We start from the raw sequence: 22,660 nt of genomic DNA, 5'->3' as shown, positions 1-22,660 counted from the left end.
GCGCGTTCTAGTTCACAATTCGCTCGCATGAAAGATTTCATTAATCCTACACATAATGAAACTATTGTTAGGTATTTTATATATATAATATAATAGGAGAGAAACACATGGAGAGGGCGATAGCACATCGCATAAATGGCTCTTTGAATTTTCATGACGAATAGAAACTGAAGGAAATCATATACAAAAATCTCCATATATACATACATACGTATAAACCATATATTCATATATATTCATATATGTAAGTATACAATATATATATATATATATTATTAATATATATATATATATATATATATATATATATATGTGTGTGTGTGTGTGTGTTTGTGCGCGCGCGCGTGCGTGTGTGTGTGTGTAAGGAAACGAAAAGTTGAGAAAAATTCATGAGGAAAACAAAACTGTTACTATGAAGAGAAAAAGAAAGATCAAACTTCTCTAACTTGCGGTTATATAATAATGTATCTTCACCTTCACTAACTGAAAAATTCTTTTCCTAGGGATTTTTTTCCTTTTTTTTACAGAATGTCAGTGTTATTTAATATTCCTAGAGCTCTGATAATTAACCGAGGAGATCATGTTCATGACGTCAAGACAGGATGGGAATGAAAGTTAGCTTCATTCTTTTAATCACACATCCAAACATCCTCACTTTCTCACCTTCGTCACTTGTCTGGATTGATACGAGTTCTTAGTCAAAATCAAAACCATGTCAGAAGCAGCTTCATCTGTAATCCAGTCTGTACACTCAACTCATTCGAGCATCCTCTGAACCCAGTTGTTGATGCCTCAGACTTCTGATATCGTTTCTCTCTTAATGTCAAGGTCCACAATCCCCAAATAGCCAGACTTCAAAATATACTTTATGACAATCAAATCTCTATTGAAATTCTTATAATAATCCCAGAATTTTCTTGAAAACTTTTCAATTTTAACATTAACTTTTCTAATGCATAAAGACGCAAGCAGTTCATTGACCTACGTGATCAGGCCCAAGTACTGCAATACACCTCTTCCAACTGCGGCGGTACCAATTTTCTTACCAAATTAACATTAAGTTTCCTCTTCAGCTAACTGGAAATTGTTTATTGCTGTTTTATGCAATTAATTCACTAACCGATGCAACTGGTATCAGGAGTAGTCTTTCATGAGCCACATCATTACTATATGTATGTATGTATGTATGTATGTAGTTTGTAAATACATTATGTATGTGTGTGCGTATTTGAGGTCACAGACGCACTCCCTCTTTTATACATTTATACTCACGGACGAAGTGCGGTTTATACGAATAATAGAGCAGTATTGAAGGCTTTTATGCATTAATGAAGAGTGACAGTTGAGACTGTGCAATATCGTCCTGGCTGGGAGCCCTGGATTAAGTGTCTTATTCTGCTTTAGGGCAAAGGATTATATAGCTGACAATTAATTACTTTCGTACGGATATGATCTGGGGATAGGCACCAGTTGCGAAGGAGGAAATGAAGAATTAGTAAGAAAAGGAGGATGCGAGAGCTACGATAACGATTATGGGAAGTAATATAAACGCTGTGAAATTGTAGAAAAGTTGAGAAAGAAGGGTCCTAAAGAAGAGGAAGCCTGTGGTCGAAGATGGGAATCAGGATGACTGAAGGGAGGAAAGAGAGATGAAAAATTTCTACCACACACAAACGCGCGCGCTCGCTCGCTAAATTATTATATATATATATATATATATATATATATATATATATATATATATATATATATATATACATATACTATATATATAATATTTATCCTGTGCATTGAAAACCCTTAATAACAGTGCTGTAAAGGTAAAAATTAAAATTAGCTTTAGCTCTTTCTACTGGGACCAATTTTGAACTATTTATTTATGAGTAGAGATCTTGTGGGTTGTATTGTTTACATTTTATCAGGAACACCCCTTTCCATCATCTTAATAACAACAACAGAAATGACAGAAGGGACCTTAAGCATTTCGGTTATTTATCCTTTGGTAGTCGAGTAATCTAAGAGACAAAACGAAAAAAAGTATGAAGTGAATATTGCGAAAACAAGGGCTGACTAAGATGTAATTGTAGGAAGCATTTATGTATTGGGTGAATTGCAGCGAAAATAATCATATGGAGTAAAAAATGTAACAGATTAAATTACCTATCGGGAAGCATTGTATTCTACCGTCAAAAAATAAATAAATAATAAAAGAAAATTTTCTTCCGCTGACGCGAAGGGAATACCACCACCAGCTACCAAGTAATTTGTAGTAATTCGTTTTAATTGGTGAGAACGAACAAAAGTGCATTTTTTTGGCGAAACAAATTGGTGTTATTCGACTGAAAAGGAATTTCCAATTAAAAGTCAAGGGGGCTTGCACTTTTCCTATCCAAAATCTCTCCGCCAAATTTCAAAAAAAAAAAAAAAAAAAAAATGGCCATGAAGAAAGAAAATTGTAAAATAAATCACTGTACATAATCACGTGCAAATACTGGCTTAAAATACGTCATCATAATATGCCAAATACGGTTACTAAAGTCGTTTACAAAATATATCTTATTTCATCAGTCTCTCTCTCTCTCTCTCTCTCTCTCTCTCTCTCTCTCTCTCTCTCTCTCTCTGATGTCATATAACTGTAAAATCGTCATCATAATGTACCAACTTCGGATTCTTAAGTAGTTTGTAACATATACCTTTTTTCACTAGTTTCTCTCTCTCTCGTTTGCGTCGTATACCAGTAAACCTATTTATCAATTACCTCACTCTTTTAAGTAACTCGTTTACGCAGGAAATGTTTCGCGGCATTACCATGTCAATGGGTGGTCCAGCGGTTATAGTGTTGGATTTCACAATCAGCCGACCTAGTTTCGAGCCAGAATTTCGCTGGCTAAGGAGAATTCAGTTGGACATGATTCAGAATCCACGTAAAACGAAGGACTCATAATCCCAAAATGCATTGCTATGTTACTAACGATGTACGTCATGTCTAACTATGATGTTATCCAATTATTTATCTCTATTACCTTTCAATAAAAGGATTATCTTCTGACCAAAATGTTAAGAGCATTTAAAATGTTCTTTACACAATACGATAAATATTACCGACACAATTTATATACATACATACTCACACACATATATATTATAGATAATATAATACATATATAGTTTATGTATATATGTATAAACTGATCACCTGCAAACAATACTATACTATATAACATCCCATTAGTGTGCAACGCACAAAACCTTCAATATTCTGTTATCGTTATCAACATGAGCAACAATAACATTATAAATGTTGTTTCAAAGATAACCTTACAAGAAAAAAGAAAACATTGCTTAGGTTCTGATTTGAACGACGATTTCTGCCTTTTCGTCATGTTATCATTCTGCAAAAATGTTCCCTCAACATCATATCGTAAATTTAAGATTATTTTTCTATATCATTCGTTAAAACGATAGTTAAAGCGCCTTGGAGATAAAAATGAGTTTGGGATACGAAGAGAGAGAGAGAGAGAGAGAGAGAGAGAGGAGAGAGAGAGAAAGGTCAGCTTTCTGAGCTTCGGGAGGCAGCCGGAGTGGGTGACTTTTGTGCCGTCCGCCAGTCGCTTTTTACTGCTGCATATTTTAAGCCTCTCCGCCACCACTACTCCTGCCACCACCGGCACTACCCCCGTCCCAGGCTTGAGTTATCTGGAATTTTTGGGAGAGCGACTGAAAGGTGGATCTACATACACACGTGCCAGCTACTGCTATGTACGACTGTACTTCAGCAGGTGCATCTACCGTCAGCAGGGGTTTCATCCCTTGAAATTCACTCCACAATCATCATTTCTCTCTCTCTCTGTAATGAAGCAAGCCTCTATCGCAGATCCTAGTCCAGAGGAATTGCGATTATACCGAGTAACATCCTTAGTTCCCAAAAGGATATCATAATATCGGTAAGGCCGCAGAGAGAGAGAAAAAAAAAATTGTGCGTCGCTAGACGGCTTTGTGTGGGATGCCGAACGTGTTCAAGTATTGCGTGTATTTCATTTTTTCATCTGAAGTGACCAAGGTTAGGTTTCCTTCCTCCCCCAAAAAAGTGCGGTCTCAAGAGGTTTCGCATGGGACATGTATCAAATGGATTCTAAAGATCCACCCTTGTTATTTTCTGTTTTAGGAATTTCCAGCGAGCAAGAAGGGATTCCAGGTTGCTTGTTTTAGGGGTCTAAAAGTTGCATGGGTTTACACGGGTGTTGTTTGAACTGTTTTTTTTAAGAGCTCTCTCTCTTCTCTCTCTCTCTCTCTCTCTCTCTCTCTCTCTATCTCCCTCACACTCTCTCTCGCTCTCTCTCTCTCATATAATATATACTATATAGTATATAGATATATATATATATATATATATATATATATATATATATATATATATATAAATGCACAAGTATGCTTAAATCAGATATCAAACCATTTTATCACGCCGTCTGATTGATTACCTGTTAGAAGATCATCTTCCATACAAATAAGGCTAATGGCTACAATTTTCTCAAGGCAAATAAATAAGTATTAACACTCGGGTTCTACAAGCTTTCTGAATACGAGAGAACATTTTATAAATAATGATAAAAAATCACCGATTTTGAAAAGGAATGTGCTATTATTCAACGTCATGTAAAATTCACTTCCTCGAGAACGCGCTGTTTATCTCACTCGTCTAGCACCCTACGTACCTACTACACTGGAATGAGAACTTTTATCGTCATTAAAGTTCTGGTGTGTTTATGGCATCTGAATGAAAGATAACCGAGATTGTATAAGGGGAAAAATAGCATATTGTGATAAGTAAATGGTAACTTACTTGATACACTGCTTTTGCCTTTAGCGCTATTAAAAAAATAGTTTTCATATTGTAGCTCTCCCAGTAATTATAAAAACACTGCACATTAGTCACAAAAGTATAATTTTTTTTCCCCTTTTACTAAGCTTTAATGGTAATCTCTTATCTCTAATGGATCCATCTTATATATCAAACCGCAGACTAACAGAAGAATTCATTTCAACAATGTGACGACGGATTAAAGTTCTAGACCATTTCACTGATAAAAATATGGTATTTTATATTAAAAATAATTAGAAAATTATTCCAACCAAAATAATTTGAGAGAAGTTTGAGTAGTTTTCCAAAGCAAGGAAAATACCCTGGAGGTTCAATCTGTAAGGGATGAAGGAATAATAGATCCACCAGAGACCTTTAGATCAACAATCAGTAGACTGAAGAGGAATTGATTGGGTTTAAATAGGTATATACAGGCGTTACAAAACAAAGTCATAGACACAATCAAGAGCATAAGTCAGAATTAGCTTTATTTTATGAGTACCACTGCCCGACTGATTTATTTTGCTATTTAGCGTTGTAGAATCAACGAAGGAGAATCAAATACAGAGATTATTTTAAAATGGTCTGTTTATGTAACGGGGAGAACACCAATCAAAATTCAGCTTATTACAAAGTGGTGATTTGTTTCAGCGTAAAAATGATAAACATTCACACAATGTTGAAAAAGGGCTTATCAGGTACTGAAAAGGAAACGGGGAGCTTATAACGAATAATACCAAATTTAACTGAAGTATGTTCATTCAAAATAAAAAAAAATATTTGCATATAAATAATAACATTAATGAGTATACTTTAGATACTTGAGAACAACGAAAATAGGAAATATATACACTGGAAATAGCAACAAGTATATTTACATTGAAACGAAAGAAAAATCTTCTTCCGAAATTCCCCAAGCTATACAGTTTCATTTGCAGCATTTTACGAATTCTAAATGGACCGGATAAATATGTAGACGCTCAATTCACTGTTAAGCACACAAAACACCTAGTGATAGTTATTAGAATTAAATGGCAATATAGGGGCTGTACGTCTTTTTAAGAGTGGCTTTGTCAATAGATTAGGCCACCGATCGTGTTTCATTACCCTGGCGTCGCTTTAAGCAGCGGATCCCACGGCATTTTGTTGATCTGTGAATGTCATGGGAATCCATTGTTAATGGCGAGACTCATCGCTGTCCATTTGGATAGCGTGATGAATTTTCTCATTTTCAGTATTAATGGTGCGTATAGATATACAGCTGATGCTAACTCTCTCTCTCTCTCTCTCTCTCTCTCTCTCTCTCTCACATACACACACACAATATATATACATATATATATATATATATATATATATATATATATATATATATATATATATATATATATATATATATATATCGTGCAAATACTCTCATGGTTTGATGAATTCTCTGCTGTAGACCAGCGAAAATACTTGGGAATTTTCATGAAATTTTTCTAGCTATCGGAAGCTCCCTGTCTTTTTTTTGTTTTGTTTTTTGTTTTAGGGAGTGGGGGTTACCGGTATCTAGGCCACAGCTTACACATAAACAGACACGCACACGCAAAACGTAACCTAGTTGGAATATTTCAAACCCCAAAACAACCAGAGCAAAGGAAGAAGAAAACGGAGAATACCATCCTGGAAATGCCCGTCCTGGAACTTCCCATTTGACCGAAACCTGGATAAATTGGGGCCAAACTACGCTGCGGCACAGGTAACAAATTGGGCCGCATCCACAACGCCACGGATAGATGGGCTTTTTACCACAACCCTACGGAACTGTGCGGTCTGGAGCCACGGACTGACTAAATGCACAGCGGGTGCGTGCCAGGATAGCGGCAGATAGCTAGTGTAACAGCGTCGGCGGCCAGGAAGGGACGAGACCGTCCGTCCGTCCGCTTCGAAACAGCACGTCTGGTCTGAGGATTTTTTGATTACCGGGGTAAATGCACCTATTACCATGTCATAAATGCGACGGCAATTGAGAAGCCGTCAACCTCTATTCCCCCCCGACCCGTATGATTCACGTTAGAGGGGAACCGCCATTGTCAAGCTCATAGTACATTAAGCGCTGCATTTTATGACGAGGGGAAAGCGAGAGGGAAGACGCACCAGAACTTATTCAATTTGAGGGAGAAAGACCGTTTACGTACTTTATTCGACCCTTTTTTCTTCAAGAATATACATCGTTATCCACAGATACTTAACGCTATATATTTCGAAGTCCTGATAATAAGGCTCACCACGATAATTATTAAGCCTCTGGGCATGGATTATACTCGATAATCAATTTCTAAATTGAATACCGAGTTACTTCCTTTATTCTAAATAATCCTTCTGTACCTTTGCGGAACCGCCTGCCATAATCAATCAATCTGTCATATAACATTATATATATATATATATATATATATATATATATATATATATATATATATATATATATATATATATATATATATATATATATATATATATATATATATATATGGGGGTGCGTGCGTGCGTCACACCTATAAGGAACGAATATTTTTCAAATAAGAGCCAAAAATGATTGTCCGATATTTCAAGATTTATAATAGGCTCGCGGATCAACCTGTATGGTTATTCGTGTAACGGTAGGAATTTCTTTTTATTCATAATTTTTTTTTATCGATGCATATTTGACAAAGGCTTAGAAAGACAAAGGGTATGACTGACTCATTACTAGTGAACTTGTAATAAATGAATTTATGAGATAGCTCGATAAATAAATGAATACAATAAACAATGCTAGCAATATAGAGGAATTCAGTGAACAAATTAGAATATTACTTGGCTTATCGAAAATGAATGATTTCCAATCTTACTAGAGCGAGAGAGAGAGAGAGAGAGCGAGAAGAGAGGAGAGAGGAGGGACTAGGTAGCTGGCTAGCTAGCTATGAAAGAGAGGGTGGGTGGGGAGGGGGTGGGGGTCCTCCCCCCCGTTGTGCTTTATTGCCTGAATGCTTGGGGGCCCCCCAACTGCAATGTCACAAAAACTTGGTCACATTCTGAATAGTTTCGATATAAATGGTTGATCCAGAAATTAACGTTATTGCAGTTTTTGCTGCTGCAGTAAAAAAAGAAAAAAAAAGGGGAAAAAAGACAAAAAAGTATTTGTTTCTGCCGATGTCGCTGTGTTTGTTGGGTCTCTCGAATGGGATGGGGTCAGATTCCTATTGCTTATGTTCTCCGATTTTACTTTCTATGACGATCATATTACGCGATGCTGAGTTCTTGCTGTTATAAGATGAAATTACAAAAAATCGCTTATATCTGGCACTTGTAAATATCTGTTCAGCGATATTGCTTTGAAAAATTGCCATTTGTTGCTTGTAATGTGTAATTGTGTAATGTGACTGTACTGTTCTGAAGCTCCTTTTTCCCAATGTATTTTTCCAAAGAAAATTCAAAGGCTATAAAGGCACCGAAAGAAAAAAACAAACTCATTAATTCAATACAGAGTTCCAAACAAAAGAACGACAATTTTTTTTTTCTTTTCATTTCTATTCATTGGCAACGAAGGCAGAAAACGAAATAAATTCTGGCTGGTCAAACAGAAAGTGACACCACTCTTGATTGGTCGAGATGCAATTGGAGGCTAAATGTCCTCCAATCATCGGTGCGGATTATGCTGGTTACAAGTAAACAGAATGTTTCCGATGATAAACTGTAGATTGGGTTGTTGACCATTCCATTTCTGGAATAAAACTTGCGCCGCAATTCTCAATTCGTGCTACCTGCCTTGACAAATATAATGGATTTTTATTAAGGAATTACGTTTTCTGTCCGTGTGGCTGTCTTTTTTTTTTTTTTTTTCTTTCCTTTTGTGTGTGTTTTTCGGGGACTTCGCAACCTGTCCGCTCAGGCATTCTTTAGAAGAGGCACCTGAAAATACCTTCAGTGGTGATTCCATTGCTGACGACACAACATAATTTGCGCCAATGTTCATGTTTGAGTATACATGACCTTGTCGATACACATCAGTCTATAGCTTCACCAGTAACACGTGTGACAGCTCGTATTTATTAGCGGCGTTTCTGCAGTTATTTCTAAATGATTAACTTTCCGACTGAAAAGAAAATCACGAGTAACGAGTGGGTAACTAAATAAGATAAAGAATAAAAGAATCAATTTCAACCAGCTATAAAGCATAAAAACTTCAAAATTTCTTGCGCCTAAGATAAATAACACACGTAATTCGTTAAGCGTTTAAGCGTCATATGATGACCAGTGTGATGTTACAAGCAGCATTGTTTAAAATCAGAGATGAAACTTTATTTTGGCTTCAAATCCCTCTCAAAACTACTTCAGAAAGTTACAAGGAATACACAACGCGAATATTAAATGCTCACTTCGAAGTCAAATTAAATCACAGTATTGCTGTTAACGCAAAAGTCAAGAAATGCCAGGAGCTCTCTCATTCATCATTATAAAAGGAAGTAAGCTAAAAAGGGGCAAATAATCCTTAAAGCGTAATGAGTGCGTCTGCCGCTGCATCAATCTCAAATTAATGGATCATTTTACAGGAGCGGAGAAATAACGCAACAGCAGTCACTTTATCACTTTACTGGAAATGGTGAAGTACTAATGCGACAATTCTCTGGAAATACAGCGAATGTTGTAACAATTAATCAACTCTTTATCAGCATTTTTGAGCGGATGCTCTGCTAAAAACGACAACATCTTTGAGAAATACTGAGGTGATACGTTGCCCATAAAATAAATGCGAATATAACAACTTGAAGAGACAGCGAAAGACTAATCCATAAATTTCCCCGGAGTAAACTTCATCTAAAGGAACGATATAATAATACAACTGCTCACCTCAAGAAAATATGTGACGTTTAATGAACAACATTTAATGGAAAGATGCAATAATTGCATAGAAACTTTAAAAAGGATTTCATTGATGTACGCTGTTCCATGGAACAGTGAAATGATTATAATTATTACACCAGTAATGAAATAAAACTGAAATTAACATATGTTTTTATACCAGAATAGCAATCATCACTAAAACTGGCATTATTTCAAGGCATTCTGATTAATCACCATTACTGTTATTATTAATAGTATATTATCATTTGTTCTGTTAAAATAAAACAATCCATGGTATTTCCAAATCTAACACTTGAGATTGATCATTCGGTGGAGAAGCAGAAAGCTCTATGAAATAATTTTAGACTACATACATGCGTACATAACTACATAAAATCTGTAAGTATAATGCGCGTGTTTTCAAAGAGTTTGCTATGCTGTTAGCTAGCAGGCAGATTCCAATAATTTCCATGTGCCGGGAAAGGTCCCATACACCGAAAGGGTACTTTCTTTTTCTAGCTAGTGACATGGGCTGTACCTTTAATTCTTGTGTAAATATCATCAATCCGAAAACGGCAGTTATCCCCTTCCATGGCTACTCTGCACTGACATGGAAGAAGTGTAATGAAGAACTTTATCATTTTTCAAATTTGGCAACATTTGTTAGAATAAAACTGAAAAGGTTAACCTTACATTTCCCTCTAACGCTTGCGTTGGCTATATGAAATTATGTGTGAATTTAAGTTAATTTAATCAATGTCCTCCTGGTAAATTAGTTTAATTCACTATTTACATATGTCACTCAATTTCTGCAATTACACCTTCGCAAGAGTGGCACTTCTGTGCATAATCATCTAATGTGGGTCTCTCTCTCTCTCTCTCTCTCTCTCTCTCTCTCTCTCAAACACAGAGACACACGCTTCCACTTAGTGGCTGTCCTTTAGATTCATTCTATCTGTCATAATATTTCCTGATGGCAGAGGTTAGATGAGGGAGGGAAGTGATGGGGGACGGGGAAGAGTAGAAGAAGGGTAGAGGGGCATTAAGTGAGTCTGGGGTCCCATCAGCTGCAGAAGAGAGGGGGGGGGAGGGGGGAGGAGGAGGAGGGCAAGAATGGCGTAATGGTTATTGGGGGTGGCATCGGGGATGGGAGGGTGGGTTGTGAGTGACGGGGAGGGGGAGGGGGAGGGGGAGGGGAGGGGTTGTAGGGATTGCAAGTCAATAATCGTGGTTCATTTGCATACTGTTAAATGACTTTTCAACTCTTGGTCGATATATGTCGGTTACTCGAGTCACGCCTCGGATCAAGGACGATAGGTAGGAAGATAGGAGAGGGGGTGGGGGGGGGGGGAAGGCTTGTTGTGAGGTGAGGGAGAGAGGGAGGGTAGGGAGGAAGGGAGGGAGAGAGAATTGAATGCAATGATGGAATGATTAGAGAGAGTAGGAAATGCAGTTACTAGGTTAGGAGCAGAGAGAGAGAGAGAGAGAGAGAGAGAGAGAGAGAGAGTTGGACTTGGGAGGAGAGAAAAGGGGAGGAATAAACAGTTGACAGGTGGATTAAGAGGGGTCGGAATGGATGAGATTACAGGAATGAAATAAAGGATGCACCTGAAGTGAAGGATGTGCGGGAAAATGATGGTAATGTGAGCAAGTGGCGCGAGGGGTGGCTGCGCAAAAACGAGATGGCAAATGCAGCATTAAATGCTTCTTCCCACGACCATTAGTCAAAAAAAGCAAAAAAAACTGTAATTACGTGTAAATGTACGTTCAGGCAAACATATGACCATTAAACAAACAGGTGTCAATTTTCTGTTGCCCTTTTCTTTCATATTTTCACGAAATCTTTTTTGCAAGGAATTTACACAACGAATAACATATCTGAAATTACGAGGAATTTTTAATAATACGATGTACCCTGGGGCTCCTACGAGCCGGAGAGAGATGGAATATTCTGCACTAGGTAGGAATCGAGAGTCTAGGATGTACAGCGCAGCCACAGTGACATCGACTGGTCATTCAGCGCCATTACACTACGCTATAACACTAATACCAATTGTTCAACCACTGGTGACTCAAGCGAGCCTTTGTGTCGTCTCGTAGAACTGACCTTAAAATTTCCCCAAAATTAAATCATCTATTTCCACTGCTCTTTGGCCATTTTTTTTCAGGTGTTTTCCCTCTATAACTTTTTTTTTCCTATCTGGAACAAATAAACAAACATCATATATTCGATAATGCAGCATGCAAATTTTGGTGTTCCGTTATTTTGCTCGTTTGTTTAGGATGAAGTGACACCGAATCATGCCGACTAAGAAAATGAGCAGGTTGCAGGGGCGCAAGTGTATCGAGTAAAATCCAAGAATTCTCCGATGTGATAAATCTGATATGATCACTTCTCTCTCAATAAGATAAAACTTGGTTTTGTTTCTCTTATCAATTGCCGTAAAGGGGAAGCAAGTAAGCAAGGCAGACTAATATTAGTGAAAAATTGGGTCTTCTTGTTTTGAAGATATAGTATATTAAGGCAGCACAAATTACAGAACACATTTAGGACCTATTAGGAGTCTAATTTGATAAGGCCTAACAATATGTAAAATTGTGACTAATATTTTCAGTAGAGTGGAAATATTCAAATATTTAAGTCAAACTTTGTTCTTGCCTATCAGAGTAGTTGTTTTCTATTTTATTTTTTTTTTAAAGTTACCTCTGACTGTCATTTTCCGCTCCTGTCTCTTCATATGCAGACTCCCTATAAGATACATACCTTGGATTACACCAATCAGTTCAGTCTTTATGATCCTTCAACTAAAACAAAAAAGCTCTAGTGATGCAAACAATAAAGACAAAAAAATCCTCCAAAGAAAATTATCGATGGTAATGCAATACAATATATTCCAACATAGAATCTAAACACTGGAGATGGATGAAGACGTCTTTTCCTTTGCAAATCATAGCTAATGATGGCATTATGATGCAAGGTAACACTTGCCCCAAGAAATAATTATTACCGATGAGGATACAAGACAACGTGTCACTAGAGATTAAAAACAATATAAATCCACCAGGAAGAACAAAGTAAATAACTAATACCTTCGTAATTTGAAATTGATACACTCATCAAATACCTATTTGTTCAAGTTAGAGAAATGAAACAAAATTCAGTAAGCGTTCGTATGTCTTACGAGACACCATTAGTCTCGTATCTCTTCTTTATTAAAGAGTCGTCGTCCCACGCCCCCACCTCCCCTCCCCTCCCCCTTTACTATTTACGTACTCTAAGTTTCTTTGTATATTTGATAGAAATGGCAGCTGTGGTCTAAAATCATGGCAGCTCATAATGATGCTATAATGGACGTCCAAAATATACGAGCGGGAAATTTTCAAAAGTCAAATTCAGCATTTCTGTGATGTATAGTTTTTTCCCCTGTATTTTTCATACCCTGTTTTGCATTTGGTAAATCTACAGAATATATATTTTGAAAATCTAACGCACCGCGAATTCCAAAATAAACGAATTATAATACGCCGAAATATAATTCTTTAACCATTTCTGTCTTAAATATAAAGAATATTACAAAACTGATATAAATAACTATATATTTCTTAGAATTTATTACTCACATTTTTGGTGATCGAAAGAAACTAATATTTATACAGCTTTATGATATATATATATAGTATATATATATATATATATATATATAGATATATATATTAATATATATATATAGATTATATATATATATATATAGTTCCTTTACTCTCTCTCTCTCTCTCCACTAACTCTGTCTCGCTGTACAAATTACAAGTCCTACATATCTATGCACTCCAAGGGACGGCCATTTATTTTCGCAAATGTTTTGCACCCGCTACAACAAATTGTTTGCATATTCTAAATGCCAAGTCATCAAGAACGAACATCTATTTACCAAGCACAGCCCGTTTCTCCATCCATCACAATTGCTCGTCGGAAGGACTTTGAGCAATTTGTTCATGCACAGTGAGTACTCTCCATCGCAGGCATAGTTTTCTGTTCGTCAAATGGCTGAAGCATTTTGTTTATCATTAAGTCTCGCGCAATTGACAGGCCACTGGTTGACCGCCCACCCCATTCGTCGTTTGTTAAGACTCCCTCGCTAACCCCCCTCCCCCTTTCTCATCCTTCCAAGTACCATCCCCTGTATCATCCTCTCCCGATTCCCCTCCCAATTCCTCTCCTAAAACCACATGGTACATGTGGGGCGTAATTGGGTTCAGAGAGCCTGCAACGCCCATCAACTCCCATTTATAATGTCTTTCTCGCTTCTTCTATCCGTGAAAGGAAAAAAAAAAAGTTTCCATCCACTAAAAAAAAAATAAAAAAATGTTTCCCCCCTTTACAAAAAAAAAATAGTTTTCAAACACCACATTCCTTAGCTCTTTCATCCCAAAGTGTTACCTTCTCTTCCCGTCCCATTAAAAAAGGAAGAGTAAGTGAGGAAAGAAATGACTGAGGTATTAGAAAAAGGGAGTTTTTCCTTACTTAGGAGAGACTAAAATTAGCATGGTAGACCAATAAAGGACAATCAATTTCAACTTGGCGTAAATGTGCATGGTCAGTGAAGCCCAAAAGCACACAAGGCAAGGATAGGTGGTGAACATGAACAGTTCATGACAGATTATATTTTCGAGGTTTAGAAGCTTCTACGAAAAATGACTAACGTTTGCCGCAGAAAAACTTGGTACGAAATTAAACTTTTTTTTTTCTTCCATAACGACAAGTAGCAAGTTGAAGGTGTGTGCCTCAAAAGAAATGTCAATTTATGTATGTGGAAAATGTGAAATACTGGCAGAGGGTCTTGGCCACTTAAATTTATATGAGGGAGAATAGCCGTTTTATGCGTGAAGAATGGTTCTACTTATCCTGAGAGAGAGAGAGAGAGAGAGAGAGAGAGAGAGAGAGAGAGAGAGAGAGAGAGAGAGGTAAAATGAAGAAGTGGTCCAAAGCTACATATAATATTCGGCACGAGTCGGCGGAGTGTCTGCTTGTGAGAGCGTGACAGAGCGCACTTAATGATATAGTATGTATAAATGATTAATGGCGGGGCACAATTCGAGGCTAAGGAGCATGTGGTTGGGGGTTTACTGTTGTTGTCGCCTTGCGCCCTCGTCAATCATTTAGGAAAAAAATGCAAACAATCATTTATTCAGAGCCGTAATCGTCCCCGATACTGCCAACGATTTCTCTCTCTCTCTCTCTCTCTCTCTCTCTCTCTCTCTCTCTCTCTCTCTCTCTCATATATATATATATATATATATATATATATATATATATATATATATATATATATATATATATATATATATATATATATATATATATATATATATATATATATATATATATATATACACATACCAAAGTGAAATTGGTAATCTTTCAAAATTCGACAACCAGGTTTACATGCGATTGACCTCTAAGCCTTCTTAAGCTGTCACTCATCAGAGTGATTTGCTTTTATGACGTCCCCCAATAAAAACTTTCCCAAGAGATTAAGACTGATTTCCCGTGAGATATGTGAACTCATTTAATTTTCTTCTTCTTATAAACGTGCTCTCTCTCTCTCTCTCTCTCTCTCTCTCTCTCTCTCTCTCTCTCTCTCTCTCTCTCTCTCTCTCTTTGTTGCTTATCTATTTCTATAATATGTATACGTACGAGTATGTATATATGTACATATATATAATATATATATATATATATATATATATATATATATATATATATATATATATATATATATAATATATATATATATATATATATCAATTGTACACACAAGAGCAACTCTATATCAGTAAATGCTAATATTTTTTTTTCAAATACACAAGAGAGAGAGAGAGAGAGAGAGAGAGAGAGAGAGAGAGAGAGAGAGAGAGAGAGAGAAACCCACATATTGAAAAAAGCTTTTGTCTGCTGTTATGGAATGTATAATTGTGTAGTTTAATTTGAATTTCACATGATTAGAATTTGATGATATAAATAGTTCAATTGTTTCGAACTCCATTCAATTGGATAATGTTTGATCGTGGGTTTGCATCACTTTAGTTTGATTTTGTTTTTGGCAATCATGCAATGCGAGCCATGTGCAATTAGGTCGCAAGTCGCTAAATTAGATTTTGCGAAAAAGGGAAAACCGATACCTATATAAAATATATTACACAACGTTTAAATAGATACATATATATATATATATATATATATATAGTATATATATATATATATATATATATATATGTATATATATATATATATATGTATATATATAATTATATATATATACATTTATATATTCATAACCATAATAGATACGGATGACAGAATATACACAGTAATGGCTAAAATTCCTAATTATTGTTATTATCTTTATCAGTATTATCATCACTATTATTAACTCACTCATTTCTATCTTGCATCAGAATATAATCAAGGATTTCGAAGTGTGGGAGAGGAGAGCACAACTAGGAAAGGTTATGAAGGAAGTTGGAAAGTTAACACTTTACAAAGGCCGTCGTGGTTACAATGCAAGTTGCGCACCTTGCATATCGGCGAAGCTTACCACACTTCCCGATCCACTACCGCTGATCCAAGTGTTTGCGCTTAATTTATATTTAATATATATATATATATATATATATATATATATATATATATATGTATATATATATATAGATATATATATATATATATATATATATAGTTATGGTGTGTGTATACATATGGATAGAAACATACACTAAATAATTACATAGGTAAAATTAGGTCTTTCTTTCACGTGAGACAGACATTTATTTCTGTAATTTCACCAGTCTGTGCTCATTTCCATTATGGTTATTTAAACAACATCGAGTACCATTACTCTACGATGCCATCTCAGGTATAAACTACAGTCATCTACAGGAAAGTAACTGGTCACAATATGACAGAGGCGACTGATTTTTCTTCATTTTAAATTCTGCACTGGGCATACACGTTCCCGCATTCGTGCAATACAAGCAAGCATATACACACCCTCAAGAGCTGAGAGAGAGAGAGAGATAGAGAGAGAGAGAGAGAATCTCGTTCTAATGTGACATTTAGAGATGATTCAGGAAATTCCCGGAGCATTTGAAGCGCCCATTGTATATTAAGCTGAACGGTTTATACAGAAGGGCGTAGCTATTGTAGACGGCCTGTGATCCAATTTAGGGAAGGAAGGACGCGGACGACGACCATGCTTTTTGATTCATATTCTGTGCGCCTTTGTGAATGGTCTCTATATACGCCCTCCTTCAGCACAGGGAAGGATGTGATGAATGACTGCCAGATGAACTCTCTCTCTCTCTCTCTCTCTCTCTCTCTCTCTCTCTCTCTCTCTCTCTCTCCAGGGTCCTCGTCTCACACCAAGTGCAAGGAGACGAAAACATTCATGGTCTACGATTCACACAATTCGAAATAACAATTTTAAGATGTAAAAATGATCATTTGAGTATAAGTTTCAGACAATTTCTGGAATACTATGAAAACCCTCAATTTCTCAAGTGGCTAGATTGATCAATAATAAAGCTAAATCGTTCCCCGCTTTCTGTATCTAACCAATGTCAATGTTACGAATAGTTATCTTATAATTTGAACATCTAATATGAGACAGATCAGAGCAGCGAAGGAAAATTGTGATACCGGACTACAAAGTTTACATATAGAATTTTAGAAAGAAGCAGACCTGAAAGTCCCCTTATTTGTTAGTTAAGGTTATGTAAGTACATTTAACAAAAATATAACCTTGGCGATAAACGCTTAAAGCAAGCATGTTATACTACCCTTTCAGATCTTGAAAATTACTTTAATTTGAATATTACGCTTAATAATGACGCAACGTATCTCTTATATTAGTAATAATACCCAAATCACTTTATAAATTATCATCTGGAATTGAATTTAAGCTAAAAATCCAAGGAGTGGGGCACTTTCAGCCAAGAAGAAAGAAATACACTATTTTCGATATGAACATTTCAGCATATTGCATTAAAAGAATGGAATAGACAGAGGAATCATATAAAAATAAAAACAGGTAAATAAATAGGGAGAGGGGCACAATTCTCTAAGATATAGAGAACAAAAAACTATATTAAAATTCTAGGGTATCAATATCGCAAGCATATTTTTTTTTATGATCAGGCCATCTGATAGGGATCTCGTGCAGTGATTACATTTTACACGCTATAATCCTACGTGTTAGGAAAGGATTATCAGGTATTCCCAGAGATTTCATGGGATAATCTTGGAAAAAAAAAAGACAGTTTATTTGAAAAAAAATTAAGATGACTGATTTCCCAATATCTGCGTATCATAGGCATTAGGTCACCAAGATAATTACTGGGTTTTGTATATTTCTCTTTCGACGGTTGGCCGACAGGCACACACACAAATCACATTTCATTTCATCCATGACTGCCGGGAAGAATAAGAGAAAAGAGCAAATTCAAATGTTATGAAAGCAAAATTTATTTTTCAACACCTGCCTGTCGATCATTTTTCTCTTCATTTCATCATTCTTTTATATATAATTTCCCTAATTTCTTCGTGATTTTCTGTGTTATTATGTCTACCGACCATGGTCGTTCGTCATGAGCATTAATGGCAATAGTATTTCGACAGCTTGATGTGGAACTATAAACCATCAATAAAGTCTACGGTAAATTGTCATAGCATTTCACTACAAACTGCCTCTACCCCAATTTCCATAAAAATGCACAAGCCTTAATAACAACTCATAGTACTTGCGCAGTTGTCAAGCAGCTAACTACTTTTAACAATCGAAACGACACAATATTTGAGGACAGTTCATCAGTGCCCATAAACAGATATTAACCACGATTAAAAAATTCAGCACAGCTACTTCAGAGTGCTGATACAAAACATGATTTCATTGTAACTTTTGTTTGAGAAATGCATGAAACCTGTCACCTCTCATTCAATGTACGTAATGAAAAGGAACAAAGGAAATTCATACAAACGCATGCCGGGCATACATGTAGAGTATGTATAACTACGGTAAAAATGTTGACCGTTGGAACTATATAACAAGGCATCCCTCAGTCACAAACAACATTTCCTCTTGGTCGAAACAGAACAGCATTCTTTCGTCATTGTTAAATAAAAGTCAAATGCCTTTCATGTGGTTATTGTTAAGGGATTTGGATATGTATTTTGTTTTCTTTTTTTTAATGATTTTTTAGTTACTGTTGTTATTGTGGTGCGTGTGTTCAAAAGCCATTGATGGGCCGATGTGTCTAACCAGAGTTGAATGAAGCCAATGGAGTGAATTGAAAAGGCTTTGTCCACGGCCGTGTTTTGATGTCTTGTTGCATTTCATGATATTGGGGCTAAAATTGTAGAATGAGTTATGCAAATAATATGGGATGGCTGCAGCAAAAGGCTGATATATATATATATATAAGATATATATATATATATATATATAAATATATAATATATAAATATGTATATTGTAATATATATATATACATAATGTGTATATATATATTTGTGAAAATAGTTTTACAACTTATATTTCTGGTACGAAAATTATATAATTTATATTTTAAGGCCCTTTAACAAAGATTATTAATTTGTATATGACTATTATTAGAAAAATAGCATTTTTTGGATAAGCATTACTCACATTTTATTATTATATATTTTACAAAATAGAAAATCAAGAGGAATCAATTTACATTGTATAATGTGTAACTGAGTTAGAAAATCTTTTGTATGACAAGAAGTCATTTTCCCACATCAGGTGTATTGGTAATACATCTGGTATTTCAGTAATACAACTCTGCTTTCAGTGATACAACTCTGCTTTCGATTTATGTAAGTTTTAAGCATAATAAATATCATTAATAATATAATATATATATATACATATATATATATATATATATTATATATGGTATATGTACTATGTATGGTATGTATGTATGTATGTATGTATGTAATATAACATAGATATGTATATAACTTAATCACGAATATGTGGAACGTGATGAATATTTACATAAAGACAAAATCCATCGTTTGTCTTTCCTTTGTGGAATTTGTCTTTATATATCTATATATATGTGTGTGTGTGTATGTGTGCAATCACTTCGGAAGGATGAAGAGGAACCATCTAAATATTCCTGCTTTTGTTTTTCTCTTCGTGACAGGTGGTGGGGCGGGAGGGCTGCAGAAGTATGGAGGTGATAGATGGCCGCCCGGCTCCTGCAAGTCCGGACCCCAACGACCACCACCCACACCTCAACATGTAAGTCCAAAAACGACAACAAATTCCGGCCTAGCGTAAGAGAATGAAAAGTCCCCACTACAGCATGTCTGTTCATTAGCATCTATTATTATTATTATTATTATTATTATTATCATTATTATTATTTTCAGAGCTGTAAATAACCGTATTCATGTGATATACATTTTTACTTATACGAAGTATAAGTAATACATGTAATACATTTTTTAAAGTAGCTACTATTTGACGATCATGGGAAACAACACGAGGCTTATAATAGACAACGAACATTTCTATAGGAAGTAACTCAAACTATACTAATGTAATCATTTCAGTGGATGGCACCCTTAGTTAATTTCTTATAAATTGCTAGTCTTAGTCTAACATTGATAAAATATATATACAAAGCTTTCATTTCGAAACCAAACCGTTATACATCACTGATATTCGGGTATGAATGATGTCTTTATTTTCAATAACATAACAATTGCTGTTTGTATGAAACAGCGATTTCACAAGTTCGGAGTCATTAAGTGGTCAGTTGTTATTTGCCGTTTACAGAGGCCAGTTACTAAATATAAATAACAATCTATCGCATTAAGAACGCCAGTTACATTATGTCAATCAACTACTTATACTTCTACACTATAAAAATTCATATCCTTTTCCCACGTTAAAACATTATCTGGTTTTTGCACCCACCCATCAAGCCCCCGTCCTACACAAACAACATGGACACATCATGTACCGAAAATTTATTTTACAATAATCATGCGTACACTAGCAACTGAAAGTAAAATGGTTGGCTATTTAAGAAAAGTAACGAATACGAATTGAATTAGAAAATAAATGAATAAATAAATCATCTATATTTTTTTAATGTAGAACCTGGTAAAACATCATACGTCTACGTGGAATGAAAAGGAATAACTTCCCACGAGCAAATTCCGTTCCCACGTTTTACCGGGAATGCTGCCACTTTCATTTGACAGCAACTAAAGAAACACCACATTTCACAAACTTCTTGCGCACTTTGTCCGAATGTTCTTACATAAAACTCATTAATATAACTGACTGGGATGGATAAGGCACCAAACAAATTCGTATTCGTGTAACCGTAACAGAAAGCGTACTTACGCGTGAAATGTGTAAAACGTAAATAATTTCACATACGTTAGCGCATGCACTTGGTAACGTGACAAAACTTAATAAATTATATTCAAAACTTCAGCAACACTTCTTCAAAAAATTAAAAAATGAGAATGTTAAATTTCATAAGATTACAATAGAGACAATAGCAATACGAAGAAAATCCCTATATTAAAATAAGTGCAGACTGATTTGATGTCATGATATCGAAATAACCGACTTTTGTTTTATTAAAAATGAACTCATAATGGCGGACACCGACGCCGACTTACTTTGAGTAATAAATCATTGTCAACAATCTAGAGAATTCGTAGTACACCAACAATTTTCAGGATAACAGATTATTAGTCCTACAGTGAACGGCGCTTTTTTTTTTTTTTCCCCGAGAACGAAGCAGCAAGTGTCGTCTTTCACTTGTATAATTATATGCAATGAAGACAGATGTGGAAACGTTCATAAACATCTGTGTGTGGAGGTAATCGAACACATGCAAACTGGCGTTCTTGTACGGATTTTCAGCCACAGCCACACACACACTCACACATAACAACCTCTCTCTCTCTCTCTCTCTCTCTCTCTCTCTCTCTCTGTGTGTGTGTGTGTGTGATGCAACATCATAATAACAACTTCTGTCCTCCAAAAGGTTTGCCTCAACTCAAACTTCCCTGTCAATGACATCACCATGAATTCTTTGTCATGTCTGAACACCTCATCTGTTGTTATGAAAACGCCATCTTCCTTTTCCTTAATTTAGAATAAGATTCTATTAGTCTCAGGCAATGTTGTCTATGTAGTAGGATTAATATAGTGCATCGTGCTCATCCGAAACAATTACATCTTCCAGACTTCGACAGAGGCGTGAAAAAAAAAAAAAAAAAAAAAAAAAAATTACGAGAATCGCCGGTGTCTTGGTTCTGACTTTGTTACAGAATTTAACGCCTTTAACAATGAAAACTTGGAAAAGTTTTTCCAAAATACAAATTTCAATTTTAGTAGTTCTTTCTGTGACGAAACAATAATCAGCAATCAATTATTCTCATCTTTAATGTATATAAGTAATCTCTCATTAAATGTTCTAGGGATGATTTTAACGCTCAAGTGCAAGTTTACTGATTAATTATAAAATGGCAAGTAAGTGTAAAATCCATGAACAATACTTATTTCAGTATCATAATCAAATGTATTTAAAAATTTGTCTATGCCTTGTCCACCTGTGGAACAATACGCGCGAGGAATGCTAATTTTAGTCGTAGATTTGTAGTTAGCTGTAGTGTACCATTTGTAGTGTATTTATGACTGACGATATAAAGTTCTGTTTGTTGAATATGTATTCTGTAGATGTAAGAACTTTTCTTTCAATGCAAATGCTTGAAAGTGAGATAGAAATTACAGTATAGATAATCCATGACTAACTTGAAGTAAGAAAGTGTCTCGTTCTCATCTTTCACTGTTAATATAATCCTAAGCATGTACAGTA

The 22,660-nt window shown here is 35.5% G+C and overlaps 1 protein-coding gene across 1 annotated transcript in view; it reads left to right on the top strand.

Annotated features, from left to right (window-relative positions):
- The window catches only part of LOC135214918 (protein piccolo-like), a 70,654-nt gene that overhangs the window by 17,699 nt on the left and 30,295 nt on the right, over positions 1-22,660 (top strand). Inside the window, 1 exon segment of the mRNA XM_064249390.1 lies at positions 19,958-20,055. Coding sequence (XP_064105460.1) covers positions 19,958-20,055 — 98 coding nt within the window.

Source organism: Macrobrachium nipponense, chromosome 46 (assembly GCF_015104395.2).
Source record: "Macrobrachium nipponense isolate FS-2020 chromosome 46, ASM1510439v2, whole genome shotgun sequence".
In the NCBI taxonomy this organism is placed as follows: Eukaryota; Metazoa; Arthropoda; class Malacostraca; order Decapoda; family Palaemonidae; genus Macrobrachium; species Macrobrachium nipponense.
This window is presented reverse-complemented; position numbering and strand designations above follow the sequence as displayed.